This window comes from Rana temporaria, chromosome 6 (assembly GCF_905171775.1).
Source record: "Rana temporaria chromosome 6, aRanTem1.1, whole genome shotgun sequence".
Classification (NCBI taxonomy): domain Eukaryota; kingdom Metazoa; phylum Chordata; class Amphibia; order Anura; family Ranidae; genus Rana; species Rana temporaria.
The window spans coordinates 155,241,764-155,261,061 of record NC_053494.1 but is presented as its reverse complement, the minus strand read 5'-3'; the positions used below and the strand labels follow the sequence as shown (position 1 = coordinate 155,261,061).

General features: G+C 46.0%; 1 protein-coding gene across 1 annotated transcript in view; it reads left to right on the top strand.

Annotated features, from left to right (window-relative positions):
- ITGA4 (integrin subunit alpha 4) overlaps positions 1–19,298 on the top strand; it is a 204,179-nt gene that overhangs the window by 77,699 nt on the left and 107,182 nt on the right. The window contains exons 7-9 of the mRNA XM_040357643.1: positions 2,838–2,923; positions 7,574–7,636; positions 10,413–10,550. Of these exons, the coding sequence (XP_040213577.1) occupies positions 2,838–2,923; positions 7,574–7,636; positions 10,413–10,550 (287 nt within the window). The remainder of the gene's footprint in view (positions 1–2,837; positions 2,924–7,573; positions 7,637–10,412; positions 10,551–19,298) is intronic.

Genomic DNA, 19,298 nt, shown 5'->3' with positions numbered 1-19,298 from the left:
TGTTGCGGCGTACTTGGGAGCAATGCACACTGGGATATGTACACGGACGGCGCATGCGCCGTTCGGAAAACACGTCAATCACATCAGGTCATCACACATTAGCATAAAACACTCCCCCCCTTCCACATTTGAATTACGCGGGCTTACGCCGGCCCCATTTACGCTACGCCGCTGTAAGTTGGGAGGCAAGTGCTTTGTGAATACAGCACTTGCCTCTCAAACTTACGGCGGCGCAGCGTAAATACGATACGCTGCGCCGCCGTACGAATGGGCGCAGCTACGTGAATCTAGCCCAGTGTAATTGCTGAGTATCAGATAATGCCGCATGTCCCTCTAACTGGCTTATAAAACAAGCAGACAGGAAGTTTTGATGCGACTCGCATGTGCTGCTACTAAGGAGACAAAGGATGTGGTTTCTTTTTATATACGTTTTACTTCCCATCGAACAGTTTTGTATTCTGTTTTGATATCAGCAATTTCTAATTCAGATCTACGTTGTGTCTTTAATTAATCTTTAATCTGACCTGCCATCTGGACAATCTTAACAATATAGGGCATTTAAATTGAGTGTTTGTTATGCTGTGTATTGCCATCCCCTGATGCATGTAAAATGATCGTACTAGCTGTTTGTGCCAATAAATGTGCACTGCCAGCATCTGGTGTCAGGGGGGTAGACCTGCTGGCTGCTTTTCAGGCAATGCTGCTGGTAAGCCAAACACTTATGCTTGCTATACAAGTGTTATAGTATTTTTATTTTATTTTAGATATTCATCTAATACTAGACAGCTAATTTATAGTAGGTAAATCATGCTACTGAAATTGTTAGCAATTAATGTATTGTAACAATCAACCACTAAGCTCATGGGTCCTTACTGTGTAAACTATACAAGTGGCATACTGTAGGAATCAATCATCCATAATCACGCAATGCTGCAGTTGTTTGCGTTTTGATCGATACAACATGCTACCACATGTTGTTTGTGTAGCTAACATTATAGAGAGACATTTGTTCTACATGTTTAGCGATCAATTATTAACTCTTGTAGAATTATCTGTCCTGTGAAACGGCATGTACATTTGTTCAGTGTGAACAGGGGCAAAATTTCATGTTGTTAGGCTATTTTCTCTCAAGATCGAATGTTCTTTATAGCGTGAATCAGAAATCTACTACATTATAGCCACCAGATATAGCTGATCATCATAAATACATAGGCCCAGATTCTCGTAGATGGGCGTAAATTTGGGCGGGCGTAACGTATCTGATTTACGTTACACCGCCACAAGTTTTTCAGGCAAGTGCTTTATTCACAAAGCACTTGCCTGTAAAGTTGCGGCGGCGTAATGTAAATCACCCGGCGGAATTCAAATTCGGCGGGTAGGGGGCGTGTATCATTTAAATGAAGCGCGTCCCCGCGCCGAACGAACTGCACATGCGCCGTCCCTAAAAAATCCCAGCGTGCATTGCTCTAAATGACGTCGCAAGGACGTCATTGGTTTTGACGTGGACGTAAATTACGTCCAGCACCATTCACGGACGACTTACGCAAAAGACGTAACTTTTTAAATTTTCAACGCGGGAACGAAGGCCATACTTAACATTGACTGCGCCTCATAGACCCAGGGGCAACTTTACGCCGGAAACGCCTAACGTAAACGTCGTAACTTTATTGCGTCGGCCGCGCGTACGTTCGGGAATTCGCATATCTAGCTAATTTGCATACTCGACGGGGAAATCGACGGAAGCGCCATCTAGCGGGCAAAAAAAATTTGCATTTATGATCCGACGGCGTAAGAGACTTACGCCTGTCGGATCTAATGAATATCTATGCGTAACTGATTCTAAGAATCAGTCGCATAGATACGACGGCGCTAGGCAGAGATACGACGGCGTATCTGGAGATGCGCCGTCGTATCTCTTTCTGAATCCGGCCCATAGTTTACTATGATCAGCACCTTTGTCTTGTGGCCATAATGAGGTATTTTATGATTCACTCTATAAAGAACATTTGACCGGAAGAGAAAATAGCCTAAGAACATTTAATTTTACCCCCATTGGCACATAACAATGGTATATTCAGTTTCCCAGTGTGCTCTGCAATTTTTTTTAATAAATATGCAATTTAGTGATTAATTACCAACAGTTTTAGTAGCTTGAAGAATCCTCCTTGCACTAGGCCGCAGTCACATGACACAGCTCTTCGCCTCTTTTTCCGCACTTGGCAATCCTAAGTGATGCAGGGCAGTGGTGGCCATCCATAGAGGATACACAGGCACCTCCCCCCCTATCCATGTATCCAGCCCTCTGGTCTACATATCAGGCCGCCGGACTATGGATTCCAATGGAGGGGGGTGTTTTTTTGAAGCACCTCATTATAGCCAGAGGCTCTAATAGGCTTAAAAAAAAGGTGGGCTCGGGGGGCGCATAGCACTGCGCTACAAGCCCACCCAGTTGTGTGACACTAGAGAATGAATATTGTCGTTGTGCTGGTGCTGCTCTGCTGGCTTGTTTGCCCCCCCCCCATCCCCCCCCCCCAAAAAAAAACACCAGCCACCACTGATGCAGGGAGTGTCACTGACGTGGTGATGTCAGTGCTGTTCTCTGGATTATTGTATTGAGAGTACAGAGTGGTGTGCTGATGCTCCCCCACCCGCCCAGGAATTGTAAAATTCAATAGTTAATGTTGATATGGTATATAATTAGATGTCACCTCCATTGTTGAGTAGTTTTTGAAATGCTGACTTTAATACTATGGTTAATACAGTATCGTACTATGGCACTGCCACCCGGTAACTATTTTACTGATAAAACACTAATCTACCAACATTAATTTTGTTAGGTTACGCAGTCGGAGCCGGGCATTTTATGGCACCTAACAGCAATGACATTATAGCAGGGGCTCCACAACAAGAACAGATTGGTAAGGTAAGAAAATATCTATCATTTTGCTATGCCTATAAATCAACATATCTTTTTTTTCAGAATCTAAGGCCAAGTAGTACCATAATTCCTAAATGAGCCAACATATATACTTAAAGGAGACCCTTTAAGCGAGAAGGTTTTCATTCTTAAAATGGTAGTTGCCTGACTGTAATGCTGAGCCTCTTGCTTTGGGTTACTAGCCTGGAATATTTATGCAGATCGGACCTTTACCCTGACTTTCTATATAAATGTGTGTGCTCTGGCTCAGTGACTCAAATTATTGAAGCCACAATGTCAACATAATAGCGTGGCAATTGACATTTTCATAGTGACCACAGCCAAAACACCAGGGCCAGCAACAGGGTTGGGCAAACTGGGCAATTGCCCCAAATCATCACATTCTTTAGGGCCCCAAGGGCTTCCCCCCAACTGCCCCACCCGATTTTTTTCCCCCTCAGACTCCATGTCTTTATGGACCTTGCTTTGTGCACTGGTCCAAATCATTTGGTGGAGGGGGGATTATGTTGTGGGGTTGTTTTTCAGGGGTTGGGCTTGACCCCTTAGTTTCAGTGAAGGGAACTCTTAAGGCATCAGCATACCAAAACATTTTGGACAATTTAATGCTCCCAACTTTGTGGGAACAGTTTGGGGATGAACCCTTCCTTTTCCAACATGACTGTGCACCAGTGCACAAAGTGGGATCCATAAAGACATGGCCGAGCAAGTTTGGGGTGGAGGAACTTTATTGACCTGCACAGAGTCCTGACCTCAACCCGATAGAACACCTTTGGGATTTGCTTTCAAATATTTTTAGTTACAAAATAACGGAGTGCCAGTTTTATACAATTCAGTTCCACAGCTGCCTATAGCACTCTGTGCCTATCTTGTAAAAACATTCAGATATTAACTTCAATAGTTGTGGCTGTAAAGGAAATGTTACCCACAGGATAAGGACATTAGGTCAAACCACTAAACTGTGCACATCTAAAGGGGTTTCTAATCAAGGTGAAACGGTTAAGTGTGGTAATTTTTCAAACAATTAAACCAGAAGTAAAACACAGCATTAGCGCAATGTTAATGCCAAGAAAAATGAAACTCGACAGTTGAGGAGTAAACTTTCAATATCTTAAACATTCTCAGGATGTGTCATGCTACTTTACCCTGATGCAAAGATTAGTGAGATGTTCGGTCCTCTGCTGCTGTTAGGCCTCATGCAAGACATTTATTTAACTCTCCTAGAAGCCAGCAGTGTTTTTGCAGAAAAAATTCCCCAACACTTGCAAAAACGTGTAAAGCCTCGGACACACGATCGGACTTCCAACAAACTTTTTCGTGGATTTTTCTCCGAATGGACATTGGTCGTGAACTTGGTATGCATACACACGGCAGGTCTTCTTTCAGCCAACTTTCACCAAGTCACATGGTTTTTCAGCTATTTACCACCACCCTGTGGGCAACTTCTGCTATTGTTGTTTGTGGACTTAAAGCGGGAGTTCACCCTAAATAAATGTTTTAACCTTAGATTGATGCTCATTTTGTCAAGGGGAATCGGCTAGTTTTTTTAAAATCGAAGCTGTACTTAACGTTTTAGAGAGCGATCTTCTCCGCTGCTTCCGGGTATGGTCTTCGGGACTGGGCGTTCCTATTTGATCGGCAGTCTTCCGACAGGCTTCCGATGGTCGCATCCATCGCGTCACGAGTAGCCGAAAGAAGCCGAACGTCGGTGCGGCTCTATACGGCGCCTGTGCACCGACGTTCGGCTACTTTCGGAAAATCGTGACGCGATGGATGCGACCGTCGGAAGCCTGTCGGAAGACTGTCAATCAAATAGGAACGCCCAGTCCCGCAGCCCACACCCGGAAGCGGCGGAGAAGATCGCTCTCTAAAACGGTAAGTACAGCTTCGATTTTAAAAAAACTAGCCGATTGCCCTTGACAAAATGAGCATGAATCTAAGGTTAAAAATTTACATTTCCGGGTGAACCTCCACTTTAAGTCCGATTTAGTTGTGTACACACAATCAGATTAGCCGACGTAGGACATTTGTTGCCTGAACATTCGTTGGACATTTGTAGTCAAAAAGTCCTATTGTGTGTATGGGCCTTAAAGCTTTTAGGAGCTTTTACAGGCTTTTGAGCGTTAATTTTAATTGGCCAGAATAAATAATTAATTCTGGCCATTAAAAATAATTAGTGCTTAGATGCTAGGTTTTAGGTGCATTTAGCAGCTTTTAGCATTGTTTAGCAGCGTCAAGCATTTTTTCTGCCCAAAGTCTGCTGCTCCTGGATGCACTGGCAGTGTTCTTTTTTCCTGCCTCTAAAATCTGCTGCCACTCAACGCTGCTTATGTGTGCATGGTCACATAGGATAACATGCAGGGGTGTTTAAAGCCAGGAAAATTAAATACCTGACGCCCCTAGGAGCAGCTGTAAAAACGTCCAGTGTGCATGAGGCCTTAAACTGTTCCATACAAATGGTGCATGGTGGTTGATTGGTTGTATAGAAGACAGGTGGAGGAATTCACTATATAACAGTTAAAACGATGTGGATTTTTGCTTCTGTTTAGGCCAGTCCTGATATTTACACAGCTTTACTAGAGAAAACCACAAGGTTGGTGACCTGGCAGTTAGAGCAATACAGCTAAACTGCCAGGAATGGTGTTCTCACAACAATCCCATAGGAAAGGAATTGGATAAAGATGGTTAGGTCTTCATTAATTGAACCAGCTGGTAATAACAATGTTGAAGAGTTCATGCATGTGACCCCTGATCGGGTAACTTGAAGAGTTCTGCTGCTAGCTATCCACACAAGTAGTGATAAGTATACACACAGGGCTGGATTCAGATACAACGGTGTATCTATCCGCCCGGCGTAATTTAGGGCGCAAGTTCTTTATTCAGAATCAACTTGCGCCTTTAGTTACGGCGGCGTAACGTATGTGTGTCGGCGTAAGCCCGCCTAATTCAAATGTAGATGAAGTGGGCGTGTTTTATGTATATTAACTGTGACCCCTGCGCCGTTCGTGAAAAAATACCGGTGCGCATGCTCGAAATTCCACCGCAAATCATTGCTTTCGACGTGAACGTAAATTATGTCCAGTCCTATTCGCGAACGACTTACGCAAACGATGTAAAATTTTCAAATTTCGTCGCGGGAACGACGGCCATACTTAACATTGGTGCGTCGCATATACGCCTCATATAGCAGGGGTAACTTTACGCTGGGAAAAGCCTAACGTAAACAGCGTAAATGTACTGCGTCGGCTGGGCGTACGTTCGTGAATTCGCGTATCTAGCTGATTTACATATTCTAGGCGTAAATCAGCGTACACGCCCCTAGCGGCCAGCGTAAATATGCAGTTAAGATCCGACGGCGTAAAAGACTTACGCCGGTTGGATCTAACAGAAATCTATGCGTAACTGATTCTATGAATCAGGCGCATAGATACGACCGGCCATACTCAGAGATACGACGGCGTATCTGGAGATACGCTGTCGTATCTCCGTTGTGAATCTTCCCCACAGTCCGTGTAGATATAGGCACATTGAGGCACACAGTGATGAAACTGCAGCTAAAAAAAAAGGAACAAAGTTTTGTACTGATGGGCTTTAACCTCTAAAAAAATTGTTGCCATGTAGCTGTGAAGCCTAAACTATCTATAGCTGGAAGTGTGATTATTGTCAAACCCTCTCAAGAAACCACAAAAAATAGCAATATTTTGAATTCTGATAATTGATATCAAAATGTCATTGCTGTAAGCCTACGTACGATCCAGACACTTTGTTACACTTGAAGCTAATGCTGTTTGGTTGATGACCACCAGTACTGTCCTGGTGGCTATTAAAGAACTATCATTAATTGTTTTTTTAGACAGTTCTGCCCATCATGGGTCAAAGTACATGTAGTACATTTTCCCATGCTGCTAGGGGCTTCCTAAGTTTAGTCCAACCTGTACCCACCCCCTGCGGCAATCTGATAGCAGGCTATGCTTGAGCAGGGGGCATGTTTAAGGGGCAGGCTGTGACCGGGAGGAGGTGTGCCAGTGGCAGGCTGTGATTGAGGGGGGGTGGTGTAGTGGCTGAGCAGACTACCCAATGCAGGCATGCTGTGTATCTGCACAGTGTCCTGTACCTCTGAATGGTCAGCCAAAGGATGAAAACTGATCACCTAACACAGATCAGCTTCTGTGCTTTGTGTGGTCAGTTTAGAACAAGGAAGAAAGGTAACTGGCAGGATCAACAAGGGAATTTCAGATGTAAGAAGTACATGAAAATGATAGAGGATTTAAAAAATATACATATGTGAACAATTATTTAGAGTAACATACACTTTAATTCTTATTTTCTTTCCTCATCGGAGATAACTCAAAGGGTGGAGGTGCAAATGAAATTAGAACCTAAAAATGAACCACATTGTAAAAGTATTATCGTAACTAAGTATTCTTGACACAACATAAAATGGTCTGTTGGTTAACAGCCACAAAGTGACATATATCTTAGCAGTATTGGTGACAACATATTTACAAACGTTACTTCTGTTTCTGTCTTGATAATGCTTTGTCAAAAGTGTTTCACAATTTTCATTACTAAACCAGAAACAAACAAGGATTACACATAAATGTGCTAAATTGTATTTATTGGCTTTGTGTTTCCCAGGTCTTTATCTTTGCAATGGAGGGGAGGATGCTGATTATGCAATTTGAAGCTGAAGGTAAACAGGTGTGTGTTATTTTTTTAACCGGTTTGTTACATTTGTGGTCATGTGAGCTGGTTTTGGTTCTTCCCAGTTCCTTCTTTTGTTACTTGTTTGAGTTCTTCTAACAAACCACAGTTAAAGAAAAACATTAGTCTTTTAACTTAATTGGGTATTAGAATTATATTATATGCAAAATGTGGTGGCCCTTCCTAAAAACAAGCGCTCATGGAGAAAATTTAAAAAAAGAGTGAATAATAAATGCAGGAAGAGGTACTATAAAACAGGATTAAGCACTAGCTCAGTGCAAAACGCGTCGGCTGTTCCCCTGTTCCTTTGCTGTGACCTTGTGAAGTGATGCATTTGCTGTTCGTTTGAATAAAAAGACAACCTTTTTGGTTATTGGAGTGCGGCTATCCATTTCCTCTCTTCGTATCTCATGCATGGTCAGTGCATTGCCAGCACCCACGGTATCCTGAGTCAGTCTACTCCACATAGCGACCCACTTGGAGCGGTGATCCTCTTTTTTACCTTCCTCCTGCTGCCAATGACGGCTAAAGCTGCTACCTTATCCTGTCGACAGACAGCTAAACAAGTCTAAACATACAACATACAATAAAATATAAAATATATTAGGCAGCGCTACTAAATAGCGATATTTCACATTTAAGAGATATATGCAAATAGCTATACGAGTCCATCAATCCCATGGGAAATATCAGGGAACAGTCCGTGATAAAAGCAAAGAAGGAGAAGTCTCAATTGATTGAAATGATATCCTTCTACCACCAAACACCACCACTCGTGAAAGATAGCGTGGGGATATGAGGCCACCCCTGTTGTGATTGCTCTTACCAGACAGCGCTGGATCACTGGCCTTGAATAACCATAGATAGACCCCTCGTCTCTCAATACCGAAGGATAAATAGGGACATCGAGCAAATGCTCATATGCAGAGGTAAAGGAAATAGCAACAATAGTGTAATTCCGTAATCACTCTTTTATTATAAATCAACCCCCTGCTAAAACCGCACTTACCATATAAAACAATACATCACATTTTAGACGAAAAACCACTGCCGGGACTGTAGGTAATCCAGATGATAGGGCAGATGATAGGGCAGAATTCCTCCCAATGATAGGGAAGAATTCCTCCCAATAACACCAATGATGGGGCAGAATTCCTCCCAATGATGGGGCAGAATTCCTCCCAATGATGGGGCAAAATTCCTCCCAATAACACCAATGATGGGGCAGAATTCCTCCCAATGATGGGACAGAATTCCTCCCATTGATGGGGCAGAATTCCTCCCAATGATGGGGCAGAATTCCTCCCAATGATGGGGCAGAACTCCTCCCAATGATGGGGCAGAACTCCTTTCAATGATAGGGCAGAATTCCACCCAATGATGGGGCAGAACTCCTCCCAATGACACCAATGATAGGGCAGAATTCCTCCCACTGATGGGGCAGAATTCCTCCCAGTGATGGGTCCGAATTTCTCCAAATGACACCAATAATGGGGTCCAATGACACCAACGATGGAGGATTTTGTACTCCTGATGGCCACAGTCCAGCCCCTTAGGCTGCATTCACACCTGAGCGTTTTGTCGTCTGAAGCATGAAGCTCCAAAACGCTAGAGGGGAAAAAATACATTGGCCCAGATTCAAGAAGCTATTGCGCCCGCGCAACCATAGGTTGCGCGGCGCAATAGCTGTTTTGCTCCCGCGTAGCGAATGCCCCTGATTCAGGAACCTCGCTACGCGGACTGCAGCCTAGGATATGACAGGCATAAGCCTCCTTATGCCTTCATATCTCAGGCTGCATTCTTGCGTTGTCCGCTAGGGGGCGCGGCCATTGTGATCGGCGTATAGTATGCAAATTGCATACTACCACCGATTCACAAAAGTTGCGCGGGCCCTGCGCACGCAAGGTACGGAGTTTCCGTACGGCGACTTTAGCGCAAGGTTGCTCCTGCTATAGCAGGGGCAGCCAATGCTAAAGTATAGCCGTCCTTCCCGCTCGTGAAATTTAAATTTCACGTCGTTTACGTAAGTGATTCGTGAATGGCGCTGGACGCCATTCACGTTCACTTAGAAGCAAATGACGTCCTTGCGACGTCATTTGCCGCAATGCACGTCGGGAAAGTTTCCCGACGGAGCATGCGCTGTTCGCTCGGCGCGGGAGCGCGCCTAATTTAAATGATTCCCACCCCCGGCGGGATCATTTACATTAGGCGCCCTTACGCCGGGCTATTTAGCATAGCGCCCGCGCAATTTACGGAGCTACTGCTCCGTGAATCGCGGGCAAATCAAAATATTTGCGTGGGCGCAGAGCAAAAATCGTTGCCCTTTGCCCACGCAAATATTGCGCGGATCTACCTGAATCTGGCCCATTATTCTCAATGGAGATGGTTTACATCTCCACTCCAAAACGCCTGACGCCGAATGCCTGAAGCTCAAACAAGTTCTGGACCCTTTTTTGTCGCTCGAATTGAGCATATTTGGGCGTTTTTTGGTTTTTAACATTGGTGACCCTAGACCTGTCCAAAATCGTAGCAAATATTGCGACAAAACGCGGTAAAAACGCTGCAAAATCGCGGCAAAACGCTACGCTCAGGTGTGAATGCAGCCTTAAAGTCTGGAGGACAGTAATCCGGCCCTTTGTTTAGAAAGTTTGGAGACCCCTGCTCTAAATGATGCAAATGGCAGTTGGAAGGGAATTGCAGATCTATGATAATGATGTTTGTGTTAAATTAGCTAAAGAAAAGTCTAATTCTACATATTTTCTTTCCCTAATAGCTCGGTTCATACTTTGGAGCATCTGTGTGTGCTGTGGATCTCAATGGCGATGGACTTTCCGATTTACTGGTTGGAGCGCCAATGCAAAGCACAGTGCGAGAAGAGGGGAGAGTTTATGTTTACATGAATGCTGGAGAAGTAAGTAACTTTGTCTTACTTACAAAGTCCATAGGTTCCCACATTCCCACACTTCATAGATTTAATTAATCTCGTTTTTTTTTTTTTTTTTTAAACATCAACAAACAGGAGACAAGATGTGAAAAGTTCAGGCACTGAATGTCATGATATTTTGTTCCTGTGTATTTATTAGATTTTAGATCTACTAAATATTTCCTGAATATTTCACAGTAAAGGCACATTGTACAAAAACACATTTCTTTTGTATTAATTTCCTTAGAATTTCCTTTGTTTTGGCGATCCAAGTCTAGAGAGTTGAAATTTTCAGACCAAAGGGAACCAGGACTAAAGAAGGGCCATTATTTGACTGATGGTCAGTTGTACGATAAAATACATTAAAATACAGTACATTAGAGTAAAAGGACAGACATTGCTCTATGCAGCCAATAACATTACAGATCCTAGTGCAAGTTAAAAAAATAAATGATTGTAAATCATAAAGTCAAAGTCAAAATCAAAGTGTAAGTCAAAGCTTTTGAGCTCTACCGCTGTATTTTTCTCGGGTAGTCATGTAGCTGTGTGTTCATATTTACATAGTAACACCTAATTCAGAAAAAAATATCTTCTAGGTCTTCTAAAGCCTCATACACACGATTTGACTTCCATCGGACTTTTTTTTCGTGGATTTTTGTCCGAAGGGGCATTGGCCGTGGACTTGTTCTGCATACACACGGCAGAACATTTTCAGACAACTTTCACCAAATCACGTGGTTTTTCAGCTCTTTACCGCCACCCTTTGGACAACTTCTGCTATTGTTGGCTAATGTTTAGCATTGGTTCTGAGCATGCGTGTTTGTACTTTCGACTTTAGTCCGATGGACTTGTGTACACACAATCGGATTATCCTCCATCGGACATTTGTTGTCGACAAGTTTGAGAGCATTCACAGCGAACATTTGTCTGTTGAAAAACCGAAAACAATTGTTCAATGGAGCAGACACCGGGTCGGATTTTCCGATCAAAAACGTCCGTCGGACTATTGTCAAAAAGTCAGATTGTGTGTATGGGCCTTAAGGACGACATGCACAGTGCCGATCCCACCCCTCTGTGTCTATGAGGCCGCGTACACACAACCGGTTTTCTCGGCAGAATTCAGAAAGAAACTCGATGGGAGACGTATTCTGCCGAGAAAACCGGTCATGTGTACACTTTTCGCCGAGAAACCCGTCGGGAAACTCGTCGAGCCAAAAAGAGAGCATGTTCTCTATTTCCTCGTTGGGCAATGGGAACATTTGGCTCGACGAGTTTTTTGACAGCCGAACAAGGAACTCGACGGGGAAAACGATGTGTTTCGCCCATCGAGTTTCTCAGACGTGTGTACGCGGCCTGATTGTACTCTTATGGTGGGAGTAGAAGAGGTTATACTGAGCTGACCACAAGGTTATTGTTCAGTGTCCAAATCCTTCTGTAGGCAGCAGTATAACCCAACAGTTCCAGTGTCCCTCAATGAACTCCAAAAAAAGAATTTTGGAAGTACAGAAGTCCCATTTTTTTTCTGAATAGGTCACTGTATAGTCAATATAAAATACTGGTAGGAAACTGAAAAATGCCTTAAGGACAGGGCCGGACTTACCATTGGGCTTGACTGGTCTCAAGCCCATGGGCCCCGGGCTCAATCACGGAAACCCTCCGTTCGAGTCAATCCCCTCCCGCAATTTTGCGGCAACCCCCTCCCACAATTTTGCGGCAATCGCGGCAATCCCCCGTTCGCGGCAATGGAGGCAACCCCTTCCACAATTTTGCGGCAATCGCGGCAACCCCCTCCCGCAATTTTGCAGCAATCGCGCAATCCCCGTTCGTGGCAATTTCGGCACGCCCCCCCGCTCAACAACTTCGATGCTCCAGGGGGCCCCTTCACTGCAGCTGTGCAAGGGGCCCCAAAAAGACTTACTGAAGGTGGCCCTGGGAAGAGGTAAGAAGTCCGTCGGCGCACTGCCCCCCGCCATCGCTCAACAACTTTGATAGGTCGGTCAGCGGATCCAAACCCCCCCAACAACTATGATGGGTCGGCGGTAACAACCCACCCACCTCCTTGCCTCTCTGCTTCAGGGGGCCCCTTCAATTATTAAAGCGGTGGTTCCCCCTAAAACACATTTCTAACAATAGATTCGTAAGACCCGTTACACTGCGGGTAGGCTGGCTTTTTTTTTTTTTTTTCCGTACATACCGAGATCTCGGCTTCTCGTCCCTTGGCGGTGGGCGTTCCTATTTGATTGACGTTCGTCGGACGGGCGCATACGTGACGTCACGACTTTCCGACAGAAGCCGAACGTCATTGCGCAGGCGCTGTATAGAGTCGGCTCTATACGGCGCATGCGCAGCGACGTTCGGCTTCTTTCGGAAAGTCGTGACGTCACGTACGCGCCCGTCCGAGGAACGTCAATCAACTAGGAACGCCCACCGACAAGGGACAAGACGGGGAGATCTCGGTATGTACTAAAAAAAAAAAAAAGCCAGCCTACCCGCAGTGTAACGGGTCTTACGAATCTATTGTTAGCAATGTGTTTTAGGGGGAACCACCCCTTTAAGCCCCCACCACCCTAAGTCCTGCCTTGCTTGATCTTTCACCATGCCACTACCACCCTGTAAGATGCAGAACATGGAAAAAGCTGAACACTTTTATGTAAACATTGAGCCACCTGACCCAGCTTCATACCGGTATTTATTGTAATTGGTTAAATACAGCATAATCTGACCAATTCAGGTTTTAATGCCATATTTCCTGTTAGATTATGTTTAGCCTGGGGATACCTAATCTTACCAGTGAAAGGACTGTGTATGAATTAGGACATTGGTCTAATTTATTACTTACTATTAAAACCCTTATAACACTATGTACAAAGTTCTTATAAACAAACAAAAACAGATATAGCATGAAATACACCAAATCAGGTTTTTTATCTTCATGGGTACATTATCTGTATAGAGTTTCTAGATTGACATACTGTAAGGCCCTGTACACACGATACAACATGTCCGATGAAAACGGTCCGCGGACCATTTTCATCGGACATGTACACTGGGAGATTTTGGTCTGATGGCTGTACACTCCATCAAACCGAAATCCCCGCGGACAGACAGTGCGGTGACGTGGCGGTGACGTTGACGCCGCCACGTCACCAAACCAGGAAGTAAAATACTGCCACGCATGCGTCGAATCCATTCGACGCATGCGGGAGATTTCTGTCCGCTGGTTAGGTGTACTAACCAGCAAACATGTCGGACGGACGGGTTTCCAGTCGACAAGTTTTAAAGCATGCTTTAAAACTTTTGTCTGCTGGAAACCTGTCTGCTAGGCTGTACACACGGTCGGATCTGTCCGCTGAAACTGGTCTGCGGACCAGTTTCAGCAGACATGTTCGGTCGTGTGTACAAGGCCTTGGGCCCCGTACTCACGACCAAACATGTCTGCTGAAACTGGTCCGCAGTTTCAGCAGACATGTTTGGCCGTGTGTTGGCCCGAGCGGACCATTTTCGGGCGAATCGGACAGGTTTCCAGCGGACAACTGTTTCCTGGACTTGCTTTAAAACAGTCCGCTGGAAACCTGTCCGCCCGGACATGTACGGTCGTCTGTACAGACCTACCGTACATGTCCTGCCGCCCGCCATCCCTCGCATGCGTCGAATGACTTCGACGCATGCGTGGAAGCATTTTAAAGGCGGGCCGCCCACGTCGCCGCGTCATTGTCACGGCGACACCACGTCATCGACGCGGCGACACCGCGGACACGCCCCGCGTATTGTTTACGCGCGGACCTCTGTTCGATGGTGTGTATAGCCATCGAACAGAAGTCCCCGGGCAGTCCCCGGGCAGACATGTCCGATGGAAACGTTCTGCAGACCGTTTTCATCGGACATGTCTGGCCGTGAGTACAAGGCCTAACAGTTAAAGTGGTATTAAAGTCATTTTTTTCTTAAATCAGTTAAAAAAAAAAAACTCTTTCGAGCTTGTTTTTTTGTTTTTTTTCAATCGTCCCCTGGCCATGCTGCTTGATGTCCATTCTTTCTGTGCCTCCTATGATGCTGGGATGTGCACGCTCGCACTCTGTACTCCCAGTCTACATGCAGGTGCTCCGAGTTCCACAAACATAGCCTGCTGTGGAGGAGGAGGAACGGCATGGCTTTCCCTCTCTGTGTCCCTCTCCTGCTGGCTGTATGCTCTGAGTGATTGTATGTAGACTCAGTGGGGTTGATTTACTAAATCTGGAGAGTGAAACATCTGGTGCAGCTCTGCAGCAGAAGCCAATCGGCTTCTAATTTCACCTTGTTCAATTAAGCTTTGACAATAAAACCTTGAAGCTGATTGGTTTCTTTGCATTTTGCACTCTCCTTTGTTAGTAAATCAACTCCAGTGTACAGATCGGGAGCACAATGCTAATGGAGACTTGGGGGTATCAAGCAGGCCATGGTGCAAAAGCAAAAAACAAGCCCTGAAGAGGAAATAAAAAATAAATAAATAAAAACAACAAACACGTGCATAAATTTCAAATTTTTTATCTGATATAGGAAAAAACAATTTTTTACTTCAATGCCACTTTAAATTGGATGAAAAGGTGTACGTTTTTTATCATAATGCATTCCCTGCATTTAGGTAAAAAACCTTCTATGCACAGGTTTCCCCCCCAGCCCCCAAACCTACCTGAGCCCATTCTCGAACCAGTGCTGTGCCCAAAAGCAGTGGCTCTCTCTGTGTTTTTTCTCCTTACATGGCAGAGAGGCAACAGCGGGAGCCATTAGCTGCTGTCAATCAAATCCTGTAGTGAGGAAGCGGATGTGACATGATAGGAATGCGGCTTTCTATGGTGGCACACCAAAAAGAGGAGGACCCAGGAGCGCTGCTGGGGGACCCAAGAAGAGGAGGAGACAGGAGCGCTGCCAGGGGGACCCAAGAAGAGGAGGTGCCAGGAGCGCTGCTGGGGGACCCAAGAAGAGGAGGAGACAGGAGCGCTGCCAGGGGGACCCAAGAAGAGGAGGTGCCAGGAACACTACCATGGGACCCAAGAAGAGGAGGAGCCAGGAGTGCTGCAGGGGGGACCCATGAAGAGGAGGTGCCAGGAACACTGCCATGGGACCCAAGAAGAGGAGGTGCCAGGAGCACTGCTGGGGGACCCAAGAAGAGGAGGAGCAAGGAGCGCTGCCAGGGGACCCAAGAAGAGGAGGTGCCAGGAGCACTGCTGGGGGACCCAAGAAGAGGAGGAGCAAGGAGCGCTGCCAGGGGACCAAAGAAGAGGAGGTGACAGGAGCACTTCCGGGGGACCCAAGAAGAGGAGGAGCCAGGAGCGCTGTCGGGGGACCCAAGAAGAGGAGGAGACAGGAGCTCTGCCAGGGGGACCCAAGAAGAGGAGGTGCCAGGAACACTGCCATGGGACCCAAGAAGAGAAGGAGCCAGGAGTGCTGCCGGGGGGACCCAAGAAGAGGAGGTACCAGGAGAACTGCCAGGGGACCCAAGAATAGGAGGTGCCAGGAGCACTGCCGGGGGACCCAAGAAGAGGAGGAGACAGGAGCTCTGCCAGGGGGACCCAAGAAGAGGAGGTGCCAGGAACACTGCCATGGGACCCAAGAATAGAAGGAGCCAGGAGTGCTGCCGGGGAGACCCAAGAAGAGGAGGTACCAGGAGAACTGCCAGGGGACCCAAGAATAGGAGGTGCCAGGAGCACTGCCGGGGGACCCAAGAAGAGGAGGAGCCAGGAGCGCTGCCAGGGGACCCAAGAAGAGGAGGTGCCAGGAGCACTGCTGGGGCACCCAAGAAGAGGAGGAGCAAGGAGCGCTGCCAGGGGACCAAAGAAGAGGAGGTGACAGGAGCACTTCCGGGGCACCCAAGAAGAGGAGGAGCCCGGAGTGCTGCCAGGGGACCCAAGAAGAGGAAGAGCCAGGAGCACAGGCGGGGGACCCAAGAAGAGGAGGAGCCAGGAGCGCTGTCGGGGGACCCAAGAAGAGGAGGTTCCAGGAGCACTGCCGGGGGACCCAAGAAGAGGAGGAGCCAGGAGCGCTGCCAGGGGACCCAAGAAGAGGAAGAGCCAGGAGCTCTGCCAGGGGACCCAAGAAGAGGAGGAGCCAGGAGCACTGCCGGGGGACCCAAGAAGAGGAGGATTGGGACTGCTCATGCAAAAATGTTCTCATATATCATTTTATTGAAAGCTTTTTATAAAATACAAAAACTCATACAACAGACAAAAAGGAATAGAATGCAAAGCCGGTTATTCTTTAATTACAAGTAGACAATATGTATTATATCTATTATTCATTCACTAACAATGCTTTATCAATTCTTGACCTGTAGGATTACATTAAGGCTGTCCATACATTATGCAATTTTCTTTCCTTCGACCATGGATTGAAGGAAAGAAAATTGTTAGATGTCTCCATTAATACAGTCCCTCCCGCTGCTCTATTGTGATCTGACAGTGGGAGCTTTTCCCACCGTCAGAATACACTGATCACTGCTGTCAGCTATATATAAACCTAAAAAGTAAAGTTGTACTGAAATCGATCAATAGATCGACTTCTGTACAATCAGCTCAACCATAGATTCTGCTGAAGCGGCTGAACTTCGATCCGTCAATGGCTGGCTTAAGTATAAGTAAGCACACCACAACACTGCACCTTCCATGCACTTTAAATTGTTTTCCACCTAAGTATGATTATACCAGGATCATTATCAAGTGTTAATTTGGGTCGACAATCCACTTCTCTCAATAGCAACATCTATTTCCCAAGAGATAAAGTGATAACATTAGGTGATAATGATATATTACGCATCTCATTCACAGGAGTTCTTTACTCCGATCATCACTGTTCACCTCGGTTTTCCTGAAGAATAATTATAATTCTCAAATGTTTATTCAATCATCTGTTCTTGAGTAGCAGACAAAGTATGACCCCAGTAAGGACATCTCAATTATATTAGCAAATTGGATAGGCTGTGTATACAAAGAGCTGAAGCAGGGAAATTCCTTTGGATGAAGACACAAGACAACTTCAATATGTGCATACTTTTATCATGACATGCTATCATGACACTGTGATGGACATATGGTGAAGTTTCCTTCAGAAATGAATAAGAAATTGTAGCATTGATTTCTGTGAGTGAACGGAGGGCATCTAGTATTGCCCTGTCATGTTGGAAATGTAACCATGCACTGGATTATATGTGAATTTCTCATATTGTCTACTATGACACTGGGATGATTGCTGCTGGGCCCCATCCAAGCTCATGATCCACTGGCTTGAGGCAGATCGTTGAAGTGAAGATTTGTTTTTGGCTTTAAAGCGGAATTCCACCCAAAAGTGGAACTTCCGCTTATTGGATCCCCCCCCTGCGCGTATCAGCACAGGTCCCCCTATTGGGCGGGGCCCATGGGCTTGAGCCCAGTCAAGCCCAATGGTAAGTCCGGCCCTGGGTGCCACAATTGCCACCTTTCGGGGGGGGGGGCAGGATACCTCCCACTTCCGGGAGTCTGGGCCGCAGCCATGACATCAGCGGGGGGGCTCCCTCTTCTTTGCCTGGCCACCAGGACAGTAGGAGAGAGGAGCGGGGCCTCGCCACATGCGCAGTAGGGTTCCCCGTGAAGCCCAAAGGATAGACTGCCGGGTTCCTTTACGACGGTGCTGGAAACATCAGCTGCGGGTACCGACATCGCTGGACTCCAGGACAGGTAAGTGCCCATTTATTAAAAGCCATCAGCTGCAGTATGCTGGTTTTAAATTATTATTTTTTTGGGCGGAACACCGATTTAACTAAAAATGTATCATCCGAGTGTTCTTCCCTTTTAGAACAAACTAGTTGCTATAGATCCTATATATGGAAACAGATGATTTTAAGACCTCAATGTGAATTTTAAATGATTAGGACCCTTTCAGACTGGCTGTCCAATTAGGTCTACCTGTCAGTTTTTCTGGTGGACCTGTTCGGACCTTCTAGTCTCTTCTGACACCTGCCACCATCCGATCTGATCCTGTCCACCAAAAACAGACGGGTGATGGTTCTGTTCCCCATCTGTTCGTTGGATCGGATGGCATCGGATGGAAACAGACAGGTGGTCCATTTCCATCTGGTTGCCCCACAGAGGAGAGTGGGACTGTGTCTGGGTCTGCTCTGCATAGCGGAGCAGACACGAACCTGTCACCTGCCTCTTCAGTGGAGAGATCACCCGTTGAGCAAGCAGACGTCCCTTAGCGGAGGGGTCCGTGTGAAAAGGGCCTTAGGATTCAAGGTGGGGTACGTAGGTAAACTGGAAATAAAGTAAGGGCCGATTCTTTCTCTCCCGGTGGAAAGTAAGGTCTCCTCCCCCTTTTTCACCCCCCTTTATTACACTAATGCAGGAGGTGCGTTACTAGCCAGATCACCAGGTAAAAACAGAGGGAAAAAACGTTCAAAGAAAAGAAAACAATGCAGCCACCACATCTGATCATTGGTAAGCTGCAATATATTTCATATTTTGGTTTCGGGTTTAATACCACTTTAAGCCCTCGCTCACATTGACTTTGGCTTTGAAATTGTGCCACTTCATCTGAAATCGCACAATTTTAAAGCCGCATGTCAGTGTGACTTTAGGTGTGATTTTGAAAACATCTGTGCAGCTTCATGCACAGATGTCTATGCAAGTCATACCCGAAATTGCCAAGAGTAGTGCAGGAACTACTTTTTCAAATCGATGTGGTACCACAAAGTCGGTGTCGCACCGATTAGAACGTGGCAATTGCCGACAA